The sequence below is a fragment of the Acytostelium subglobosum genome, assembly GCF_000787575.1.
Source record: "Acytostelium subglobosum LB1 DNA, scaffold: scaffold12, whole genome shotgun sequence".
NCBI lineage: Eukaryota > Evosea > Eumycetozoa > Acytosteliales > Acytosteliaceae > Acytostelium > Acytostelium subglobosum.
The window spans coordinates 274,245-297,117 of record NW_012236521.1 but is presented as its reverse complement, the minus strand read 5'-3'; the positions used below and the strand labels follow the sequence as shown (position 1 = coordinate 297,117).

The window sequence follows — 22,873 nt, the reverse complement described above, 5'->3', positions numbered from 1 at the left end:
CTTACTACAGGGGAATTTGACCAAGGTAATGAATGTCTTTTAAACTAAACCTTGTGGTAATAATAATAATAATAATAATAATAATAAGAATAAGAAATACGAAACAAAGATAGATAGATAGAGAGGTATAATAACAAACAAGCACGCAAAGTGGAGAATGAACGGTATGTATCACACTCAGGTGATGTTGATGAGCGAGTGAATGAATGAGGTGAGTGTGAGTGAGAGACACAAAGCGAAGGTCAAGTAATTGTGAGAGAATAAGAGATAGCGATTGACTGTCCACAGCAGTAGTACATCCAGCACCATGGTACGCATGGGGTTTGGAACAACATCAACAAAACAAAACAAAAAAAATAGGTGACAATTTGTGGAACGTTCTGTTTTTCGAGAAGGGGGAGGCACACGCACTTTGCGAGGTCCGCAGTCCATCTCCAACTGCCACATGTTGCGTGAACGTGTTGGCGTTAACTATGTGTGTGATGGGATCTGACAAGTGGCTCAGTGTGGCCTTTGGCATGAAGTAGTTATTTGATCAATCCTGGGGCAAGATCATCTTTGAGAGATGTTTAGACGACTCAACTCGACTCGAGTCGACGAAACAAACAACAACAACAACAACAGTAACAACAACAAGTCGTTTAGATCTTGAGAGTTCAAAGGGTATTGTAGAACATATGTGTTTGATTGATTGTGTCTTTTGGTTGGATTGTGGGTGATCATCTCGCGTCAATCTAAACTTGGGTGTCCATCCGTTGGTGTTCAGACGGACGGACTGACGGATGGATGGATGGATGGAGTCCAATCACCGGTGTGTGGTTCTAGAGTGCGTCAACCCACTCTGATTTAACAGTTTGACTTAAACTTCAAAGATGTTCGGTGAATTGATGGGGATGGATTGTCTACCATATGGCTAACTTATGGGTCATAAATTTAATGACCAAATCAAACATGTGAGTGACAGAATGTGAATGTACTTACAACTTCGGAATCAAAGGTATCTGATGATAATAATAATATTGTTACAAATAATAGTAATGTTATAATGTACAATGAATGAATGAATGAATGAATGAATGATTGGATTTATGAATAATGGTAGTCAACTTTGATGATGATCACACCACAACATCAAACAAGTGGGGCAGTCATTTCATCAACGAATCAGAATAAGAGGATTGTCAGATCCGGCCCAACTGGCCGGTCCAGTATCTTGGCGATCGGAAGATATGTGCCAAGAACTGCCCAGCCCATTATCAAGGTCCTTTTGCTTTACTTTACTCATCGCAACCACACTCCTCATGCGCATTCAGTAATCAAAACAAAGATATCGCGTTTGCCAGCTTGTTGCAAGAGAAACTGAACATTCATTCCTTGCATTACCAAGTGGGTGTGTCTGTCTACTTCTCTCACTCTACCCTGGTAATAGATAATTCGAATGATGTTATGATCTTTACTACTACCAATTATATCTCAAAGTGGTGATATATACTATAGAGTGAGTCACAATTTCCTTCAAGGGTAAACTACAATGTTGTAAGTTATTTGTTTCACCCCCTCTCTATTCGATGTAGAATAAATATAACAATCTTGTTCACCAATTATTACGTTATTAATAAACATGTACAATGAAGTTGAACTACATCTTGATAGAACGGGAAGTTAGTTAGTTTGGCAGGTGACCCCAAACTGACCTTAAAAGTCCAACCGACGATGAAGAGTCGAAGCCCCTTTGCAAAGACAAACACTCTCAAATGAATTACATTACACACTTCCATACAAACACACTTATACACACTTACACACACAAACACAACAACACAAGTGTCAACACTCAATCAATCAATCAATCAATTCAACATTACATACATTACCTATCTCTAATACATCAACATTCCATTCATTCATACATACACTAATTGGTATGATGATACCCATTGTTTAGACATCCTTACAACCAACAAACATACTTTACAGCATTATATTTATATATAATACAACAACACATTTATATACAATGTCAATAGGTATTGATAGACTGTTCTTGTTACTGATTGGACTTGCTACTCTATTCAGTCAAGGTAATGAATTAATGAATGAACTAATGTGGATGAACTAATGGAATGGATAGTTGGACTGACAATATTTATACATATATTAGTTATTGCAGATTCGGAGGACTCTGAGGCGATACCAATACCAGGATTGAAGAACACTGTGTTCATCATTGTCAGTGTTGTGGTAGTAGTGTGTATGATAGTGCTGTTGGTATTGTTGATATTCTATTGCAAGGTTAGAGAACAGCGTGCTGCGATGAATCTGAATGGACTGCGTGGCAATCGTCGTCGTAAGGGTGCCGATGGACAGGTACCACTGATATCCGGTGACTTTGACAGCGATGACGACGATGATATTTACAGCATCAACGAAATGGCATAAGATAAATATACAATATTATGTTACTATCTTCCAGCTTCCTCTCCCCTCCTTCCTCCTCCTTCCTCCTCCCTCCTTCCTCCTCTCCTCCCCTTCCTCTCCTCCTCTTTCTTCCATGACAGGCGATTGGTCTGCGCACAAACATTGGTGTGGACAGACACAACAAGCATCGAGCTCGAGGATATACACTGTAATGGATGTACAATCAATCACCAGATCAGACTACACCACACGGCAGTAAACATACATACTAGATAAGTGATTTTATTCATATTTGAACGTATTCTTACTGTTGGAGAGAGAGAGTGTGATCATCACATCACTTTATCACTTATTGTCGCTGCTTACAGAGAGAACAGACAGACATTTGCTTATCTGAATGAAAGCAACTCAACCTCAAAGATCAAAGTGGCATTACCTGGGATGACACCTCCGATACCAGAAGCACCGTATCCAAAGTCTATTATTATGATTGAGGGAGAATGAATGTATTGGTTAGATTAAGTGTAATACACACATTGAAATGGGTATATCCTATATATTCATACCTGGGGAGATGGTCAAGATGGACTTCTCACCCTGGGTCATTTGGGCAACACCCTCATCCCATCCCTTGATAACCTGACCCCTGCCGAGGACGAACTCGAATGGCTTGCCTCTCTTGCGAGATGAGTCAAACTCAGTTCCGTTGGTCAACGTTCCAACATAGTGAACAGAGACAGTCTGTCCCTTTCCTGGCTTCTTTCCATTTCCCTGTACCTTAGTTTCGATGTCAACGCCCTGTGTTGTGTTGTGTGTGAGTATAATCATTCATTCATTCATTCATTCTTTGAACATATATATAATTCTTCGTACCATTGTTATATATATATTTGTTTGGTTGTTACTTATGTGTTTAATTGAATAATGAGCACCTGACCAAGACAACTTCAACGATGACACCCATGTTCAATTTGAACAACCCCAACAAACAAAATAAACTTGTTTTTTGAACTTCATTCACTCATTTTTACGTCCCTCATCAACATCACATTGTTGTTATTATTTGTTTGTTGTTGTTATTTGTACAATAATTGATGTCCAAGATGATAATATAATGTAATGTATGGTAGTACTTGCTATGTACTGTACTGTTATGAATGGATGAGGCTAGAACATATCCCATGACATAAACTTAATAAAGAGTATCAGCATTATAAAGCCTATAAACAATGGAGACACTGGATAGTATGATATCCTATCATTCTCCAGATACTCCTCGATCGTCACATTCAGTCCCTGCTTAAATGTATACTGTGGCTTGAATCCAAGCTCACGCTTGGCTCTCTCATTGTTGAACATACGGTCTTCAGACATCCTAGTAATATGATTGATTGATTGATAGATTGAATGAGTCAGTCAGAGTTCGCATTGGTAACATACATGTTGCTGGATGTTGACACCTAGGACACTTACCTCTCCAATGTCTTTGGTTGGAAAAGGAACTGCTTGTTCTTGAATCGATAGATGAGCTTGCCAACGAGGCCGATGGCACCTTGTACAATGACACCTGGTAGGACTAGTCTTGGCTTCATTCTGTTGAGCTTCTCATTGATATATATAATGACCTCGCGGTATGATAGTCCTTTGTCGGGCGCGATGATATAGGTGTAGGGCAAGTCCGACTTATTGCTCACGTCCAACGAAGATCGCTTCTTCTTCATCGCCAACATAATGCCGTGCACGACGTCATCGATGTGTGTGTACATGACAGAGCCCGTGGCGAACGATGGTATGAAGAATATCAGACCGTACGAGATGGCTTGGATCAGTTCAAACATCGAGAAGTCGTCCGATCGTCCAAAGACTCCGGTGAGCCTCACGATCATTGTGTCCAGGCCATAGTCCTGCTCGGTGGCGCGCACATGCTCCTCACCCTGCAGCTTCGTCTCGCCATAATAGAAGTTGGGTGGGTTGTCCCTTGAAGTCTCTGATCTCAGCACGCCAGGACTAGGTGGACAGCCACCCATGGCCTCTGTCGACGAGATGTATATGAACCTCTTGATGAGTGGGTGGTCGACCACCTTTGGCAGGGCTTCACCATCGCTATCATCACTGTCTTGCTCGCTCTCCTCGCTGTCGCTGTCACTGTCACTGCCATCGCCATCACCACCACCTTTATGCTTGCGATATATTGATGCCTCCAACAGGTTCTTTGTTCCAATGACGTTGGTCATGTATACGATATGCTGATCGCCTGGATAGAATTCCATTGCAGCGGCCAGATGAACAATGATGTGGATGCGATGCGAGATGATCAACTTGCGCAAGTGTTCAATCACCTTGCCCTGATGCGCAGCGTCCAGGTCCAAGTCAACAATGTCGCCCACCAGTATTGAGAATGATGGATTGGATGAGAACTGTCTGAACTCCTTTGGCATCTGTCTTGACTGTGTCGAACCATCCACTTTATGTCTATTCCTCACCAATGCAAACACTCTATATTGATTGGAGTCTAACATTGGTCGCAAGCAGTTTGAACCAACAAAGCCTGTTGCTCCAGTTAGCAGTACATTAAGCTTTCCCTTTCCATTGCCTTTCTGATCACTTGTTGATGTTGTTTGTGATGATGATGATGATGATGATTGTGATGATAATGATGCTAATGATGCTAATGTTGCTATCTTTGTATTCTTTGTCATTACTAACTACTACTATACTATTACTACTACTACTACTACTACTACTTGTATATTTGTATATATGTATTGAATGATATTTATTTGATTGAAGTAGAATGATGATCAACTTTTAAAGTGATTTAGGATTTTAATTGTGGGTTGTGGACCAAATTGCCGATGCCTTTGCATCATTCGGCAACTTCAAATTGGTTGGAGCCACACCCTTACATCATTTGCAAGCTCAATTATAAGTTTATTCTTATTATTACAACAACAATTAGTTGTAGAATGGACATTCTTATGCCCTTAAGCCAACTCTTTCAATCAATCAATCAATCAATCAATCAATCAAACAAACAATCAACTTGATGATCATACCAATTTTAATGAGATGGGTGGTACAGGGTGGATAGGTAATCAACAAGATAGTCACGATCCAAGCAATCATTGTGTTATCATGGTGATTGAATAAACTAAAGTTGATATCTATCTGTCTTCTTAAACAATCAAACCATTCATTCGATCATTGGCATTGAGTGGACCGGTACTGAATGTGTGTGTTTGTCACGAACTACTACTTTTTTTTTCTACTTTGCATCGCTGAAGGGTCGTGCGACAACATTCGAGACTCTTGGGCGTTGTTGTGTTCATTCTTTGGCTGGGTCAGCGTTCTTGAGAAAAGACGACTAAAGAATACATTCATTCATTCATTCATTCAGGTCTTTCACATTCACAACAACGTCCACATCTCATTCATTCATTCTTTACACAACCATCAACTCTGTCAATCAACCGGTCAATCAATCAACATATTCATACTTAGTCAATAGTCAATCAGTCAATCATTCATACATCTGCAGCCAAACAAACATAGATATATACATATATACACAACACAGACCTCATTCATTGGATGTATTGACATAACACAAATATACAACTACAATATATATATAATAATAATATAGATAATATATAAGATAGAGATAGAGATAGATAGAGATATAGGTCAACTCAAGATATAGAGAGAAAGAGATAGAGATATAGAATATGGATGACTTTGAAACAGCGATCCTGTATAGCTATGACCCTTCTATATCAGAGGAATTGAAGCTAAAGGCGCTGGCATATACCAATACAGTTAAGGAGTCACCAGATGGTTGGAAGTTCTGTCTGGAGAAGCTATTTCAGACAAAGTCAATACACGTCAAGTTCTTCTGCTTTCACGTCTTTCAAGACGTCATACTACATCGCTACGAAGCACTTACCGAGCAGGACAGACTCAGTCTAAAGAGCACCCTAATCACATACTTGAAGGTCGTACTGGCCAACACAAATGAAGATACAGGTAAGCGTCAGGGGTGGCAAAGACTCATTCAATCAATCAATCACTCACTCATACCATACTTCAGCAATCAAGAACAAGTACGCACAGATCGTTGTGTTGTTGTTCAAGCAGGAGTACCCTGAGCAGTGGCCACAGTTCTTTAATGACTTCTTGTCAATGCTCGCGATTGGTCCCAATGTGATTGACATCTTCCTACGCATACTAAAGTCAATCGACATTGAAGTGGTGTCATTCAATGTGCACAGGTCAACTGCAGAGTTGGCACATAATACAATGATCGTTCGTATCCCTCTTCATCAATCAACTCACTCACCTGATCAATCACTCACTCACTCACTCTTCCACTCGTCCACTCATTCACCTGGATGGAACTATTCCACCACTCATATCAACATCACCTGGATAATACAAACCAATCAAACAGAAAGACACAATGAGGGATGGCGCCATCAAGGACATCGTATCGTCATGGTACGAGATACTGGTCCACTATCACCAAACCAATCCTCACTTGGCAAACATGGCATTGCAGAACATCAAGCATTATGTTGGTAAGGATTATTATTATTAGGATGGGATGGAATGGCATGGCATTGACAACATTCAATCATTCAATCAATCAATCACAAACAAACAAACAGGATGGATAGATATCAATCTGATTGTCAACGACAGGTTCATCCAACTGTTCTTCAAGCTATTGAATGTGATGCCTCTGCGCGAAGAGGTATGCGACTGTTTCAAGGAGATCATTTACAAGGGTATGGATCCAAGTTCAAAGTTATTATTGATCCAGAAGCTTCAGATCAAGGACATTGTCAACCTGGTGGCCCTTGACGATTTGGACTTTGTCGTCAAGATTGGAAGTCTGGTCAACCTGACTGGTATGGAGGTGCTCAGGGGTCTGGAATCAGTGGTATGTTATTGATGATGATTGATTGTTTCATTGATTGATTACCATAATCAGGATGATGGACTAACAACCTCGCGACACGTGTACACAGGCTGGAAACCAGGAGAAGAGAGTGGAGGGAGCAGACAAGCTATTGGACGACTTTTTAGAGCTGCTTGTCAAGTTCCTCAACAACGAGTACAATGAGGTCTCCACCACAGTCATGCCATTCTCTGCATTATACATCACAAAGGTAATTTCCATGCCTTCCACTCAATCACTCACTCACAGACACTAACTCACTCAAACATTACAGCTCAAGAATGTCAAGCCATTGAATGAGAAGCAGTTGCAACACGTCACATTGTTGGTACAGATCATTCGCAACAAGATGAAATATAAGAAGGAGTTTGACTTTGGCAATCCAGAGGGAGAGGATGAGGTTCAGTTTGCAGAGTTCCGCAAGGACTTGTCCAATCAGTTCAGGAACATCTTTAGGATTTGTCCAGAGATGGTGGGCTCCTTCGTCCAGACAATGATCGCCAACATCACACAAGACCCAGATCACTACCAGTTCACAGACATCGAGGTGGCCATCTACCTTTTATTCCAAATGGGTGAGGGTATCACCGCCACACCCGAGGACACAATGAAGCCATTCGAGAAGTTCTTTGGCTCAATGGTCATACTCCTGGCAGGCAGCAGTAAGTAATAATTCATTTGGATTGTGTGGATTCCAAGTATCACTCACTCAATCAATCAATCAATCAATCAATCACAGGGATCATCACATTTGAGCTCCATCAGATTGTATCGCTGACCTACTTTGAGACAGTGGTACGTTATGCCAAGTACGTTCCACATGATCCGCAGAACTTGGGAATGATCCTGTCGGCATTCTTGGATCAACGCGGACTACTCAACAGCAACACACTGGTGCGAAGCAGAGCTGGCTACCTACTAAATAAGTTGGTCAAGCAGCTCAAGACCCAACTCTTCCCCTACATCAACAATATAATCGAAGCGCTAAAGGTATGTCAAGCAACCACCAGTCCTCCTTCATTCATTCACTCACTCACTCAATCAATCACAAACCAGAACCATTTAATCATATCATACGAGATACAGAAGGAAGTACCATTCGACGAGCAACTCAACTTTTACGAATCACTTGGCTTCTTGATTGGAGGTGCCTCCCTGCCACCCCAAGAAGAGCAGAACTATGTCGAGGTATGATACCATCCATTCACCTTAAGATAGTCCACGAGTGACCATCACTAACCAATCACATCAGAAAATACTACTTAATCCATATATGAGAATGGAGGAGATAGTGACCAAGGGATTGTACAAAACAGATACCAAAGAACAGCCAATCCATGGCACTCAGCTCATCCAATTGATCAGTGCAATTGGAACATTCAGCAAAGGATTCACACCGATCAACAACTCGACTGGCAACCTCAAGCCCGAACCACACTCCTACAAGGCATACTTTATCAAGTCGCTCAAAGTCATTCTCCTCCTACCCAAGCTGCTTCCACACAATGAGGAGATCATCTCGAGGGTATGTCCATGTCTACACACAAACATCAAACCATGTTGCGACCAATCACTCACTGACTGACCATCATCCAAACAATCAAACAAACATATAGACATTCTTTTACATGCACAGAATGGTTGATTGCCTTGGCAATGACCTCAAGCCAATGCTACCAGAGATATTGTCAACGTTGTTGAATCATACAAACAGCATTGAGAAGTTGGTCGAGTTCATATTATATGTCAATCAGTTGATGGCCAAGTACAAGGAGGAGTTGAACACTTTGATCAACGATTTGCTGCAACAGATCATTTATAGACTGTACAAGTCGATGGACTTGCCCCGTCCTCCCGAGCCCAACACGGACGAGGGACGCAGCTACCTCGAGTTGCAAAAGTCCTACTACTCCTTCATCCTGTCCATCCTGAACAATGCACTGGCGGCCACGCTGACATCGCCGCTCAACATCAACACGCTGCCGCAGATCCTGACGTCGATCATCAATGGCTGCACGTGCAGCACCAGCGACAGCGTGCAAAAGACGTCGTTCTCGATTCTCAAGCGGCTCATCGACGAGTTTGGCCGCGGCGGACCCAAGCAGGTGGACGGCTTTGACAAGTTTGTCTACAGCCAGATCATACCGACGTGCTTCCAGGTGCCGATGGCGCCATCGTTCAACACTGCCGACTTTGCCTCGAATCAGTTGGTGATGGAGATTGCCAAGTCGCTCAAGATCATCTCGCAGCGATATGGCGACGAGTTTATCAACTACCTTGGCGGTGTCTATCTGGCCCAGATCAACATACATTCACCCGAGGTCGCTCAGCAGTTTGCCCGCCTTCTACCCGTCACAGTACCATTGAAGGATTTCCAAGACTTCTTTAAACTATTTATTAGGAACCTCAAGCAACAACAACAACAGCAACAACAATCATCCAAGAAGTAAATGGACCGGACGATAATATATATACACTTACACTTACACCTACACTTACATCATCACACCTCACATCATTCGACATACCGATGGACCAACAACAACAACAACAACAACTATCAAGCCAGAACAGAGATGTTTGTGCTCAAATAAACAAAGGTTAACAGTCAGTTGTCACAACAACAACAACAATCATCAACAACAACAACATTCGTATTTACAACAACTTGTCATCTACATCCACTCCACTTAATTGATTACTTTAAAAGTGGGTTATAACTGTTAAACAGATAGAACACTATTATATCTGATTGATGTTGTGAATATGTTGAGTTATGTGTTTGTTGGGTTAGTGGTGTGTTGTAGTGATTGGCATGATGGACAAGTGTGATGTGGTTGGTCAGAATCAACATATAATTCAAGGAACAAATATCTTCCTTTTGACGGATAATGACCTTATAAAGTATTTGTAGATCAATCAATTTTAAGAGTTGTGATAATCCAAAACATATAAATACTTGATTTTGGTATTGAATAATATCATCAAATCAATTAACTAATATCTAATTAACTAAATCAATCAAAATGACTATCATTGGTAAGTACTAAATAAAAATGAAAGATTTATATATATTTATAATTGTTATTCTAACTTTAATTTAATTCCTAATATTATAGCCGCTATGAAGAACTTGACCCCAACTGCCTCCTCGATGGGCATGTCCAACGCTATTATTGGATCATCTTCATCTGGTGTTACCATGCAAGGATCCAATAAGAGTGCCAACCTCCTTGGATGTCTCCCATGTCTTCCAGACCTCCATATTAATGCTGATGTTCATATCAATGTCACTGTCAATGGTTGCACAGTAGTTGACACATGTGTAAAGGCCAACATTTGTTAATATCTAAAGTTGCTCCTACAATTAAAATATTATGAACAGATTGTTCTCAACACTTTAAATCTCTCTTGAATAATTTTATTTACTATTAATAGATGGACTTAACCTTGACTGAAGTCCCAACTATCATTCAAATTCTTCTTCTGAGAGTCCCATTATTCTATATAATCTGGAACATTCCAATATGGGTATTCCATCTATACTAATATATTTAGATATAGAACATATTATCTTGTTCTCTTGCATGATATAAACTCCAAAATATGTTTCATCTCGTACTTCAGCTTCGAAGAATAGGAGAATTACCTCTTCCTTGTCATTACAAAATGCAGATTCAAATGGATAGTCCTTCCCCTGAAACGATTCAATTGAATGTCTTGTATATATATGTCTTGTATAGCATCCCCCAATTGGCGATGTGACGTTACTCTGATCTCAAATGATCCAACAAGCAAGAAACAGTTTGGGGAAATTTCATTCATGGAGACTACTCTCAAGCTATGACGGCGTATTGCTAATTCCTTCGATGTGAGTATTGGGCAAGTCATTGAAGTCTTAATCTGTTATGATAGGATTGTGAATTTATATATTAAAATATAATAATAAATAATATTAAATCATAACAACTCAGAGTTGATGGTTTTCAACCAAATTTATTTGTAAAAGTGATTCTATCCAAGTTTGATCAGATCCACTCTGTGACCTTTCATTTGTATAAGTTTCAATGGTATCAGATAGAAATATACTTGTATTTGGGAGGACTGGTAACATCTATTTTTTTCAACCTATTATACATATTAACTTAATACTAATTATGTTGTCAATCAAACATTTAAGGAAGTGGCAAGAGTACCCTTTGTAACGTCCTCTGTAACAACAATAATGACATCATCAGTGATGTGTTTGGTGAAGGCAATGGATGTAGAACACAGACAACATGTTATAAGTATCACTCGTCATCACTATCAATCGAATCAAATGATATTAGTTTGAATATAGTTGATTCATGTGGTCTTGGCAGTACTGGCATGTCCAATGAGGACATCATCAATGACTTGAATATTGCCTGTAACAAACTGATCAATGATAATGGTGGAATACATCAAGTGCTATTCGTAATCAACAATCGGATAACAGACTTGGAGATACAGGCATTCAACCTGTTGACCACCTTATTGTCACCTAACATTGCAAAGTACACTACAATCGTACGTACCAACTCATACTTCTTCATGGACAATGACAGAGTGCTGGCTGAACATCAATCCATCAAGAATGACCCAATAATAGTATGCATGTTTATACAGATATCAACACTCTGGAATCTATCCAACTCACTACTCATTCGATTAATCAATCAAACATAGAGCGACATTGCAAATGAATGTAACAGGGTACTGTTTGTCAATAACTTACCATTGTGTTGTGGATTGGATAATGGTTATCAATCAATCAGTGCACAAATGAGGGAAGCATCAAGACATATACTTTGGCAACATCTTATTACTTGTGACTCAATCTTTTGTCCTTCAACAAGCAAAGTGGACACTGTTGAAAGAGCTCAGGATCTATTGTGTCCTGCACCCGTAGTTAACAATGATAACGAAGTTGTGATGGAACTCATTGAACAATTGGAGCAGATGCAATCAATGCTCAATCAACATCGTGATAAGATATGTGAGCTTGATCAACTACTCCTCGAACAAAGTACTCGACAGACTATGAATAATGCTATTCAACAAGTCAACTATAGTAGTCCAAACATGATGTCACCTTATAACTATACACCTGGCAGTCCACCATACTCATTCAATGTCCCACAACAATCACAACAAGCTCAACTACAATTACAACAACAAAGTCTGAGTAACGATAAGAAGTTCCAAGATCGTGCTGCAGCATTGACATTGGACATTTGGAAACTAATCAAGAAGAATAGACATAAGATCATCAATGGATTGAACAAAGCATTGCCTGTGATGAGAATGTATCCACCTCTTGCACCATACGTACCACTGATAGCAATGGTCATCGAACTGATAACATTGATCAATGATCATTAAACACAATTAGAGACAAACAAACATATGATGATTACGTCTCCACCTCCTCCTCCGCCTCGTCCAACCCATTAGACATAAATTGTAATAATAACACATAATTGCCAGGACCAATTCACTCATCGGAGTTGCATCCATGTGTCTGGAATAATGATCTGGTTGATGGAGATAGTATCACTTTGGTTTAATGAAGCCACCTCTTCTGCCACCCTCCTTCTTGAATAAATAATAGGTTGGGTCGGAGAGAGGATTGATATTCTTCTGTTGCTCCAGACATGCTCTAAACCATTGAAGGGTCAGAACATTCTCATTGGTGATTCCATATTGTCGAAGTAGGTCCATATACTGTTCAGACGTGTTGCCATCGATTGATAAGTAGTAGGTAGGTTTCTCGATGTGTCGCGATCCAAAATCAATCGTGTTGGCACCATGGAAATGAAGCTCGCGATGATAATACTCCGCTAGTGATCTATGTTGTTTTTGTTGGCTGTTGTTGTTATTGCTGGTCTCCATCTCCATCAAAGGTATTACTGATATCTTAATGCTTGAGAGTTTGAGTCTGACCACTTTGAATATATAGTTATCGGTTGGCAGTAGTTCCTTCTGTTGTATATGATTGGTTTATATTGTTAGCAATCTATGTAATGGACGGCCAACAAGATAACTTACTTTGTGAATGGACTCTGTGACCCATGATGATCTCAAAGCTGTGCGTCTCTTCCTCTGGTAACATGTGGGGATTGAGGAGGAGAATACCAGACCATCTGAGACAATGTAGTATGTATCATTGTCTTCCTCCATGGAGTCTATGATTGATCCGCCATTGTTCAAGATGATCGTTCTCAGATCTTTGTCCAATGGTTGTACCAGGTAGAAACTCAGACCGTCCAACAAGCGTGATGATCCATCGGTCTGTGATTCAGTGTTGTCGGTTTCTGGTGCATCATCAGATGATGCCATCACATGATCAATTGTTTCGCTACTCTGTGTCTGTGTTGTTGTCTTTGTCGTTGTTGATTGTTCGTCATGTTGTTGTTGTTGTTGTTGTTGTCGATGTTGATTGATTGAAGGAGATGGAGATGGTGAAGGTGAAGGTGGTTGTGAAGTATGTACTGATGGCGTTGTTGGCTGTGGAGTTGGATCTTGCAGCATCTGTGCCAACGATGGTGTTGTTGTTGTCTTGGCAGAGGTTGTCATTGCTATTGATGGTGATGGTATTGGTGATTGAGTGGCTGGTGTAGTCGATGTTGATGTCGGTGTCGAATTAGAGTTGATTGCGGATGCTGATGTCGTTGTTGTAGTTGTCGTTGTCGTTTCGCCAGTTGTCGGCACACTACTACCAATGCCATCATCTCTGCAGTAATCTGAATGTCCACTACTGCTACAACTACTTGTATCACTGCTGTTGTTGTGTGAGTGTCGTCTTGACGAATGTTTTGAACGACTGCCAGACCTTTTGGAACTCGACGATGATGGCTTCCTATACTCTATAATCTTCTCCGTACTAATATCGCTTACTGATGATTGGCTAAGCACTATTGTATCATGATGGATTGGTCAGTATGATTGATTGATTGATTGCCAGAGTCACCGCGTGATTCATACATTGAAAGACGAATGTGCACTCCCTGATCTTGATCTGATCGCCAGTGGTAAGAAGGGTCTGCTCGAATACGATATGATTGTTGACGGCTGTTGACCCAAAGTCGACGGGTCTAATAGACATCACTCCTGGACTGTGAAACGAAATGACCGCATAACTCTTGCGAAATGTATCATTGATCTCCAAGTCATCGCTCTTCTTGCTGTTGTTTGATTGGTTGTTAGTCTCGCTCGGGTCGATCAATCAATCATTCAATCAATCATTCAATCAATCATTCAATCAATCATTCGCAAACATACCCTCCGATTGAGAAGTTCTTCTTTGTGATCATGTGCTCCCTGCTTGGCTGGTTGTAGGTGAGTTGGATGAGCTTGGCGTATGCATTGACGTATCGTTTCAGGTTAGTGTTGCTGGTGTTTATGCCGCTGATGCCACTTGGGAAGGCTACGGGTATGGCGCTATTGTCGTTGTTGTTGTTGTTGTTGATGTATGTTGGGTTGGGATCGATCGAGTACACTCTTTTGCAAGTGGCTACATTGTTTAAGTTGTTTAAGTTGTTGATAAGGTTGTTGTTTGAGTCGTCAGATGTTGATGCGGCGGATGATGGTGAGTGTGGACATGATGCTATTGATTGAGTATATATATTATTATTGTTGTGATGACCGAATGGAAACGGCGGTGACCTATCTATAAGTTGTTGTTGTTGTGGTGAACGATGTTGACGCAATGGAGTCGTTGGCAGACTTGACGCCAGACGTTTGTTGGGCGTATTTACAGGAGTTGTGTAATACGATCCTCCGCCGCTACCACTACTATAATCAGACTCATTATTAACGATGGGTCTATTATCTTGTCCAAATATATATTGTTGTTGTTGTTGTTGCTGTTGCTGTTGCTCTGGCATCTGCTTAGAGTCCGCCGCCGCGAACTGCTGCTGTTGCTGTTGTTGCTGTTGTTGCTGCTGTTGTTGTTGCTGTTGTTGTTGTTGTAACTTGAGTTGTTCTTGTCGTTTTAGTTGTTCTTGCTCATCTTTGATCATCTCTGATATTGGGACATAGAAGGGGAACTCCTTTCCTGTTATAAGTTCATCATCATCGATACATTCTTTTGATGATGCTTTCCTCTTTTTTGATCGTTGTTGTTCTTTATGTTGTTGTTGTTGTTCTTGTTTGGATGATTGTTGTTGTTGATGCTGTTGCTTATTATGATGTTTATGTTTATGATTATGATGTATCATTGTGTTGTGAATGACACACTGACACTGCCTTTGAGTAGAGCAGTGTGAATGAATGATTGATTGTTTGATTGATTGTTTGTTGCTATAATTAAATACAACATTAACAATGACAACACAACAACAAGCTTGTCACACTGTTTCAGACACGATGATGCTGTCTGTCTGCTTATCCTATCTTATATAAATAATATATATATAATGGTTTGCTTTATAACACTCAATCTTCTTAAGTTTATATTCTCTAGAGTCTCGTTTAAATGTATATATGTATGTATGTCTATCTGTCTAGATTAACAATAATAATGTTTAAGCTAACTATAAAATGTCTCAAGACGAAATAATGATTAAAAAACGAGTGAAAGCATTGTTTCAGTGGATTGCGAGAATAAGAACATCGTTACCACACACCCCACCTATCACATAATACTCATTATTATGTCTATCATACACAGTAATCAGATAATTGTCAAATATAATGGGATATATTATTAATCCATTATTATTATTATTATTATTATTATTATTTTAAACCTTATTGGAATCATTCCAAAATAAATAACATCAATGTCCTGGAACTTCCTTCAAAAGTTTGAAAAAAAACCTGTCTCCCATTTTCAATCTATTAATAGTTTTGTAAACTTTACAAACAAACTTCTGATCATAATTTATTATACAAGAAGAATAACAAATGTTTACTACAAATTATAATATATTACCAACATTAAATCAATCAATCAATCATTCATAGATTTCAATTTATGATGCCTTTTCACAATCTATGACGATGATTGATGGTTTGCCCATAAACCAAGTTGTTGAATCGACACCACACCCATTGAACAGATCTATTCACACACAATCAGATGGCAATATTCATGATCATATGAGTGTGGTGTACCCTGTGTAGAAAGGTGGTATGCATACCGATCATCTTACTTGTGTTTCCATTGTCACTCTAACTCACTCACTCGTGCACTATCTCACACCTTCTTCCCATCACTCAATCACACTCACTTTATTTGGTTATAACTACGGGCAATGATGATTGTGTGTTTGGTTGTGTTGGTTGTGTTGGTTGTGTTGGTTGTGTTGGCCGTGTTGGCTGTGATGTAGGTGTTGATGATGTTGACCATACCAGCAGCCAGTCGAGGTGGGCCCAAACAAGGGCATAGCTTAGAATGGCTTGGTTTTCTTGGCTGGCAGTTAATATTGAATGAATATATATTCTTCAATCCAAAGTTCAATCACATCTCGACATCATGTGATCATACTCCATTCAATCACACATCATTCAATCACATCGATCAATCAATCACTTACATACATCAAACATATAAATTTATATCATAATAATACATAATGAGTAAATCAATTATAAAGGAATTCCTTGGAAATGAATTGTTTGCCAATGTGTTGGTAGTTGGTTTGGATGGCAAGTTGGTAGCGTACAACAAGTTGCCAGAGCCTGGCGAGGTCGAGACAATGTTGAACAATTATAAGAAGCAAAAGAAGTTCGAGTCGATCAAGTTGATGGGCGAGAACTACAACATCTACGTCAAGGACAAGTCCAAGGTGTTTGGACACAGCGATACCAAAGGATGTATCGTAGTGCGAGCAAACAAAGTATTCATCGTCGGCATATTCCCCAAGAAGCAGGATGTCAGTCCGCGTCTATCCTGTCTGGATCACTACAGTCAACTGTTTGACAGCCAAATCGAGCCAATCGCCTGATGATGAGGTGGCCATCTCATCACAATCAACCGAATAAACATCCGAGTATCTTGTAAATATCTTATCAATCGATCAGTCAAACGATCAATCGTCCTTGTTGCTTGTATTTGTGTAGGGTTGAGATGTACCGGCAGCAGGTGGAGAGTCATGCTGTCGATGATGTAGCTGATGAGGCGGTGACTCTACCTCTGCCAGTGACACAGTCTCGAAACCAAAGTGATCGCCACTGATACTGCTTCTAATATTGAGACCAGGTGATTGATTGCCATCAGAGTGCACCACTTGTTCTGTGTTGTTGTTGTTGTTGTTATATACATTTGATGTTGCTGTTGTTGAGGACAATGATGGTGATGACGATGCTGGTGACATTGTCTTCCATGAGTTATTTGATTGATATCCTTGATTGAATGTTGTTGGTAATTGTTGTTGTTGCTTTCGTTTCCTGTATTCATGGTAGTGATGGTGATGGTCAGTCCAAGTCGTCTCGTGTCCTGGCCTGTCTGTCCTCGCCAGGCCACTACTCACTTTGATGATGAACCAAACTCAAACTGGAACCTCATGGCATTGTAAGTGAAGATGAAGCCACTGAGAGCAATTCCAGTGAAGAACAGGACGAACAGTCCCATTGTGATATCCTTGTCCTTTATCTGTTGCCATTTGTATATTAGATAAAAATGTTCTGGTTTGACTCCATGATGTTCTTCTTCATCATTGTCTATACATGTAAGTGTGTATGTTAGTAACCCAACTTGTATCTTTGTACTCTTGCTAGCATCCCATCCATCATAACTTACAATCTAGTATATACTTGACATCAACAATCTTGTCGTTTGAATAAAGGAATGTGAACTCGATGTGATTCAAGAATGTACCATTGCCATTTGCTACAGTGATCCATGTCGTTGGGAACTTGTCAAAGAAGGCAAACTGTCTACATGACAGGTGATAAGTATGTTAGACCAACTTGGTTGATTATAGACGTTAATGTCTCTGTTACATACATCTTATATAATGAGTGTTTAGTTAGATTAACAGAGGTCAATGATGCCAATGTGATTGTCTTGTCAATCTTGAACCTTGGTGAGTACTTGGCCTTGACATCAGTCCAATCAGTTGCTTTCTATTTATTGTTGTTGATCCCGTTAGACATATTATTATCATACGTTTTTGTTGTTGTTGTTGATGATGATGTTGTCAGGATCAACATACCATATCATGTATACTCTTCTTTGACAATCTAACTAGATCACCTGATCTTAGAGCATTGGTCATCTGGCATACTAACAACAGTACTATACCAACTGATAGTAATGTAGTTCGATTACTCATACCTCTTATCATCTTGTGTTGTTGTTGAGGTAGTATCTGTATTAATATAATTAAAAGTGATCAGTTTGATTCGAAATGACTTGTGAAACATTGTTGTCTGAAAATCATTTAATTGAGAGAGTGATGTTCACTGAACAACCCTTGATCAATGTTAAAGTTTATTTACATGAATGATGATTATAGTTATAGAGTCAATAGGAGGACACTTTCCATACATGTTAGGAAAGTAGAAAGTAGAATGATGGTGGTTGGTACAAGGTCATAGAGTAGTCTACCAAATTTCTTGAGCATCTTGTTGAACAAAGAGTTGTCAAATATCTTTTGATATTGAATCAACATCTTTTCCAACCGTCTTTGTTCCTTTGTACTTAAGATAATCCCAGCAGCTGACATCATGGCACCACCTGTTACCAATCTACTACTTCCATTAATATTTGTTCCTTGATGTCCCTGTAACTATAAAGTTAATAAATATTGTATTAATCCTGTTTATAATTTCTACTTACTCTATTTTGATTCTTATTATTCTTGGAAAAGAATTCCAGGTTACCTAGTATTGACCTGGTACCTCTTGGTATTCTAAATAATCTTTGGAAAATTGAAGAATTCATTGCTTAAGAAATAGATTATTATGTTTATATCAGTTAGGTTTGTTCTATCCTTCATCTCAAGGATCACTCCTTAAATAAGTATTATCCTGTTCATCTCATAATAGAGAGGTCAATAATTTAATTGACTTTGGTTACATGACAAGTCAATCAATCAATGACAAAATGAAAAGGTAGCAAGTCAATATTTTGATTGACCAAATGGGCATTTCTTATAAATAAGAGTTTGCAGTTTAAAATTTAATGAAACTCATCCACCAAACTTGATATTCTAATTCAACTAAAGATTAATCTTTAGTTAACTATTATAACTCTAAGTTAAAAAAAAATCCAAATTTTGTTACTACAAAAGTTAAAAAATGGGTATTGGGAAATCAATTCCCCTTTGGTCTAGTGGTGAGGATTTTCGCCTGTCACGCGAAAGGCCCGGGTTCAATTCCCGGAAGGGGAGGAATATTTTGAGTACTTCAAAGGACCGGAACTTCCGAAATCAAACAAGATCTCTGACATCAAAAAGTACAACAGTAATTACAAACTGAGTAATTTCAATCAATCATTATATCTAATTTATAATGTCTGAACAGATAACTCAACAACAACATACTCGTCCTCCTCCTGTTGAGCAGGGCAGGCCAAACAACGAATATGTACCCCTAATGCCAACTAGTGCTGCTACAAAGAAGAGGGCGGCACCTGCTCCATCATTCAGTCAAGCCAAGACTGAGACCTTTGACGATGACACTGAGGAGACCACGACCATCCTCTCCTCATCTGACATACCTACAAGCTCAAACAACATCCCCAGCAACAGAGCACCAGTAGTACCCAACAACAATGTCAGCAACATCAACAACATCGTCAGCAACAACAGTGTCAACAAGGGTCCATCACCATTCGCACAGTTTATCTCAAGTTATAGTTACCAATCAGACAAAGATGCACTTGTAAGCTTAATAACCACTTCACATTGATCGATCAATCAATCAATCAATCGAAGGCCCAGAGTCTGACGCACGTATACACAACAACATACAGCTACAATCAAAGGATAGGAGTGTGTTCAAGGGACAGGACGATGCGATAAAGAATGCAAAGCACGATAGAGGAGGCCTTGGACATGAGTTTGTACTGCCCAAGCCGTTCAAGCAACAGAAGCATGAGTCAGAGATGAGGGACTTCCCACACAAGATGGAGCTCGATTGGATCAGGTCTGACTCTGGCAAGCTCGCTTTGATGACGGTGGACAGACTGCGACAACAGCTATTGATTGGCAAGCCTGGTGAGCAGGCCAAGCGAGGTGATTTCTGTTCACAAGAACTGATCGATGAGTTGGAGACTGAGAAGAACAAGCTCAACGATCTTGACGATCGTATATTCAGGAGGGCACGTACAAGAGCCAACCCATACGAGCTGATTAGAGGTGCCATCTTCCAGAACAGAGCAGCAGTAAAGATGGCCAATCTAGACATACTTGCAGACCTGACCAAGACTCCGTCGGGACAAACAAAGGTATGTTGGCAGCCGCGGCAGGATGACAACCTCACTCACTCACTCACTCACTCACTCACTCACTCACTCACTCACTCACTCACTCAATCAATCAATCAATCATATCAGTTCCACTTTGCTGATGTATGCGCAGGACCTGGTGGATTCACAGAGTATGTACTGTACAGGACAGTTGGAAAGGGAAAGAAGCCGGACGATCAGAAGAATGTGGTGAAGGGATTCGGCTTCACTCTAAAGGGCGATTGCGACTGGCAATTGGACAAGTTCTCGCCAGACTCTGGTCTGGACCTGCGCGACAAGATCAACTTCCAGGTGAACTATGGAGAGGACCAGACAGGTGACGTGCTCAAGAGTGCCAACATCAGACACTTCTCGGCGCTGGTGGAGAAGGAGACGGGTGGCGGTGTGCACCTGTTCATGGCCGATGGTGGTGTCAGCACAGAGGGTGTGGAGCTTCAACAGGAGACACTACTAGGACATCTGATCCTCTGTCAGTTCCTCATGATGTTTGAGACATTGGCCTATGGTGGCAACTTTGTCTGCAAGATCTTTGACACATTCAATCCTTTCACCGTGGGTCTGCTCTACTTTGTCTACCAGCACTTTGAATCATTCGCCATCTGCAAGCCCTATACCAGCAGACCATTGAACTCTGAGAGGTACGTACCTGATGGTGGTCCATGACTGATCAGGTGATCACATGTATCATTCCATTCACTCACTTGATCACACCCTCGATAGATACGTGATTGCCAAGAACTTGTTGGTACGCAAGCCAGAGATCAACTCTTACATGTTTGATATCAATGATCGATTGAACGCTGGAGAGAACATCTTGAAGATCGTGGACATTGATGACGATAAGTTCAAGGATTACATCATGGACAAGTCAAACATGTAGGTCAATCAATCAATCAATCAATTAGCCAAGATGATCCAATGGACTGGTCCACTGACACCTCACTCACTCTTCGACTAGACAATGTTTGAACCAGATTGAGGCATTTGGATTCCTCACCAAGGCCATTGAAGATCAGTACTATTATGTTTGCGATCAGAAGGATATGGTCAATAAGTGTCTGAGGGAATGGGACATTCCAAACAGACCGGACAACATGCATCAGAGACAAGGTGGTTATAATAATAATAGAGGTGGACGTGGTGGACACTACAACAACAACAGACAGAACTATCATCCACAATATCAACCTTATGGCAACAACAACAACCAACATCAACAAAGAGGTGGTGACAACAACAATAGGCCACATAACAACTATAACAACAACAGATCTCATAACAACTATAACAACAATGGTGGTGGAGGTGGTGGTGGACATTACAACCAACAGCATCAACAACAACCTGGATACGACGCATCACTAAGGAATGTCCAGTTACCATCCAACTACCAACAGGGCCATCAAGGATCATTCCCCCAGAACAGCAATAGCAACAATCCAAGTCCAGTGAGACAGCAATCACATCCATACGCCAAGCCTCCAGGTAACTCGCCAGTCGGTGGTGGCACAAGGCCTCATCAACAACAACAACAACAAATGGTCATGGGTCAGCAACACGCTCCAGACAGACATTTTAACCAACAGTTTAAGCAAGCTCTTGACAACAATGGAGGTGGAGGTGGTGGTGGACATGTCGATCACTTGGGTAGAGTGATCCCACCTCCTACCGTCCAGCATCAGCCACAGCCACAACAATTGTTGCGCAATCCGCAAAACATTCAACCGCCACCACAACAACAACAACAATTACCAAGTCAGCCCAAGCCATCACATTCCGCCCCTGAGTGGATATAGTTATCATATCATATCATTCATTTATTCATTCAAACAAATACATTCGTTTCCCATCCCATCTTATCGTCTGATTGACTTTTTGGGTCAAACTGACAACTTCCAATTTGTGAGTTTTTGAAGTTGGCGCAGTTGTTGTGGACAGGTCATCGTGAGCTTGCACAAACATTCAATCTCTGTGTTGTTCAAGTAGTTATACAAGTAATATATATATAAAGATACAAGTAATATATTATATACAAGTGAATATAGATACAGGTC

General features: G+C 40.3%; 8 protein-coding genes across 8 annotated transcripts; 4 read left to right on the top strand and 4 right to left on the bottom strand.

Annotated features, from left to right (window-relative positions):
- Positions 1-2,810: 2,810 nt before the first annotated feature.
- SAMD00019534_064090 (hypothetical protein) lies at positions 2,811-3,294 on the bottom strand (the record flags this gene model as incomplete). The annotated part of the gene is made up of 3 exons (XM_012898229.1): positions 2,811-2,896; positions 2,985-3,216; positions 3,292-3,294. Coding segments are annotated over 3 exons (321 nt in total), but the record flags the coding sequence as incomplete, so codon positions are not given.
- Positions 3,295-3,585: 291 nt separating this feature from the next.
- Positions 3,586-5,117, bottom strand: SAMD00019534_064080 (hypothetical protein; the record flags this gene model as incomplete). The annotated part of the gene is made up of 2 exons (XM_012898228.1): positions 3,586-3,793; positions 3,892-5,117. 2 exons carry the CDS (start codon positions 5,115-5,117, stop codon positions 3,586-3,588), a joined length of 1,434 nt encoding a protein of 477 aa, XP_012753682.1.
- Positions 5,118-6,146: 1,029 nt separating this feature from the next.
- SAMD00019534_064070 (hypothetical protein) lies at positions 6,147-9,828 on the top strand (the record flags this gene model as incomplete). Its single annotated transcript, XM_012898227.1, has 10 exons — positions 6,147-6,444; positions 6,509-6,723; positions 6,869-6,995; positions 7,086-7,360; positions 7,449-7,589; positions 7,653-8,040; positions 8,118-8,368; positions 8,435-8,566; positions 8,631-8,903; positions 8,995-9,828. The coding sequence occupies 10 exons, from the start codon at positions 6,147-6,149 to the stop codon at positions 9,826-9,828; spliced, it is 2,934 nt and encodes a 977-aa protein (XP_012753681.1).
- Positions 9,829-10,404: 576 nt separating this feature from the next.
- SAMD00019534_064060 (hypothetical protein) lies at positions 10,405-10,724 on the top strand (the record flags this gene model as incomplete). Its single annotated transcript, XM_012898226.1, has 2 exons — positions 10,405-10,417; positions 10,498-10,724. The coding sequence occupies 2 exons, from the start codon at positions 10,405-10,407 to the stop codon at positions 10,722-10,724; spliced, it is 240 nt and encodes a 79-aa protein (XP_012753680.1).
- Positions 10,725-12,955: 2,231 nt separating this feature from the next.
- SAMD00019534_064050 (hypothetical protein) lies at positions 12,956-15,423 on the bottom strand (the record flags this gene model as incomplete). Its single annotated transcript, XM_012898225.1, has 4 exons — positions 12,956-13,384; positions 13,451-14,316; positions 14,387-14,586; positions 14,684-15,423. The coding sequence occupies 4 exons, from the start codon at positions 15,421-15,423 to the stop codon at positions 12,956-12,958; spliced, it is 2,235 nt and encodes a 744-aa protein (XP_012753679.1).
- A 1,551-nt stretch (positions 15,424-16,974) lies between these two features.
- SAMD00019534_064040 (hypothetical protein) lies at positions 16,975-17,346 on the top strand (the record flags this gene model as incomplete). Its single annotated transcript, XM_012898224.1, has 1 exon — positions 16,975-17,346. A coding segment is annotated over one exon (372 nt), but the record flags the coding sequence as incomplete, so codon positions are not given.
- A 90-nt stretch (positions 17,347-17,436) lies between these two features.
- On the bottom strand, positions 17,437-18,624 carry SAMD00019534_064030 (hypothetical protein; the record flags this gene model as incomplete). Its single annotated transcript, XM_012898223.1, has 5 exons — positions 17,437-17,794; positions 17,878-18,067; positions 18,147-18,283; positions 18,354-18,472; positions 18,562-18,624. 5 exons carry the CDS (start codon positions 18,622-18,624, stop codon positions 17,437-17,439), a joined length of 867 nt encoding a protein of 288 aa, XP_012753677.1.
- Positions 18,625-19,861: 1,237 nt separating this feature from the next.
- SAMD00019534_064020 (hypothetical protein) lies at positions 19,862-22,615 on the top strand (the record flags this gene model as incomplete). The annotated part of the gene is made up of 5 exons (XM_012898222.1): positions 19,862-20,233; positions 20,325-20,798; positions 20,907-21,457; positions 21,540-21,695; positions 21,778-22,615. 5 exons carry the CDS (start codon positions 19,862-19,864, stop codon positions 22,613-22,615), a joined length of 2,391 nt encoding a protein of 796 aa, XP_012753676.1.
- Between the last annotated feature and the right edge of the window lie 258 nt (positions 22,616-22,873).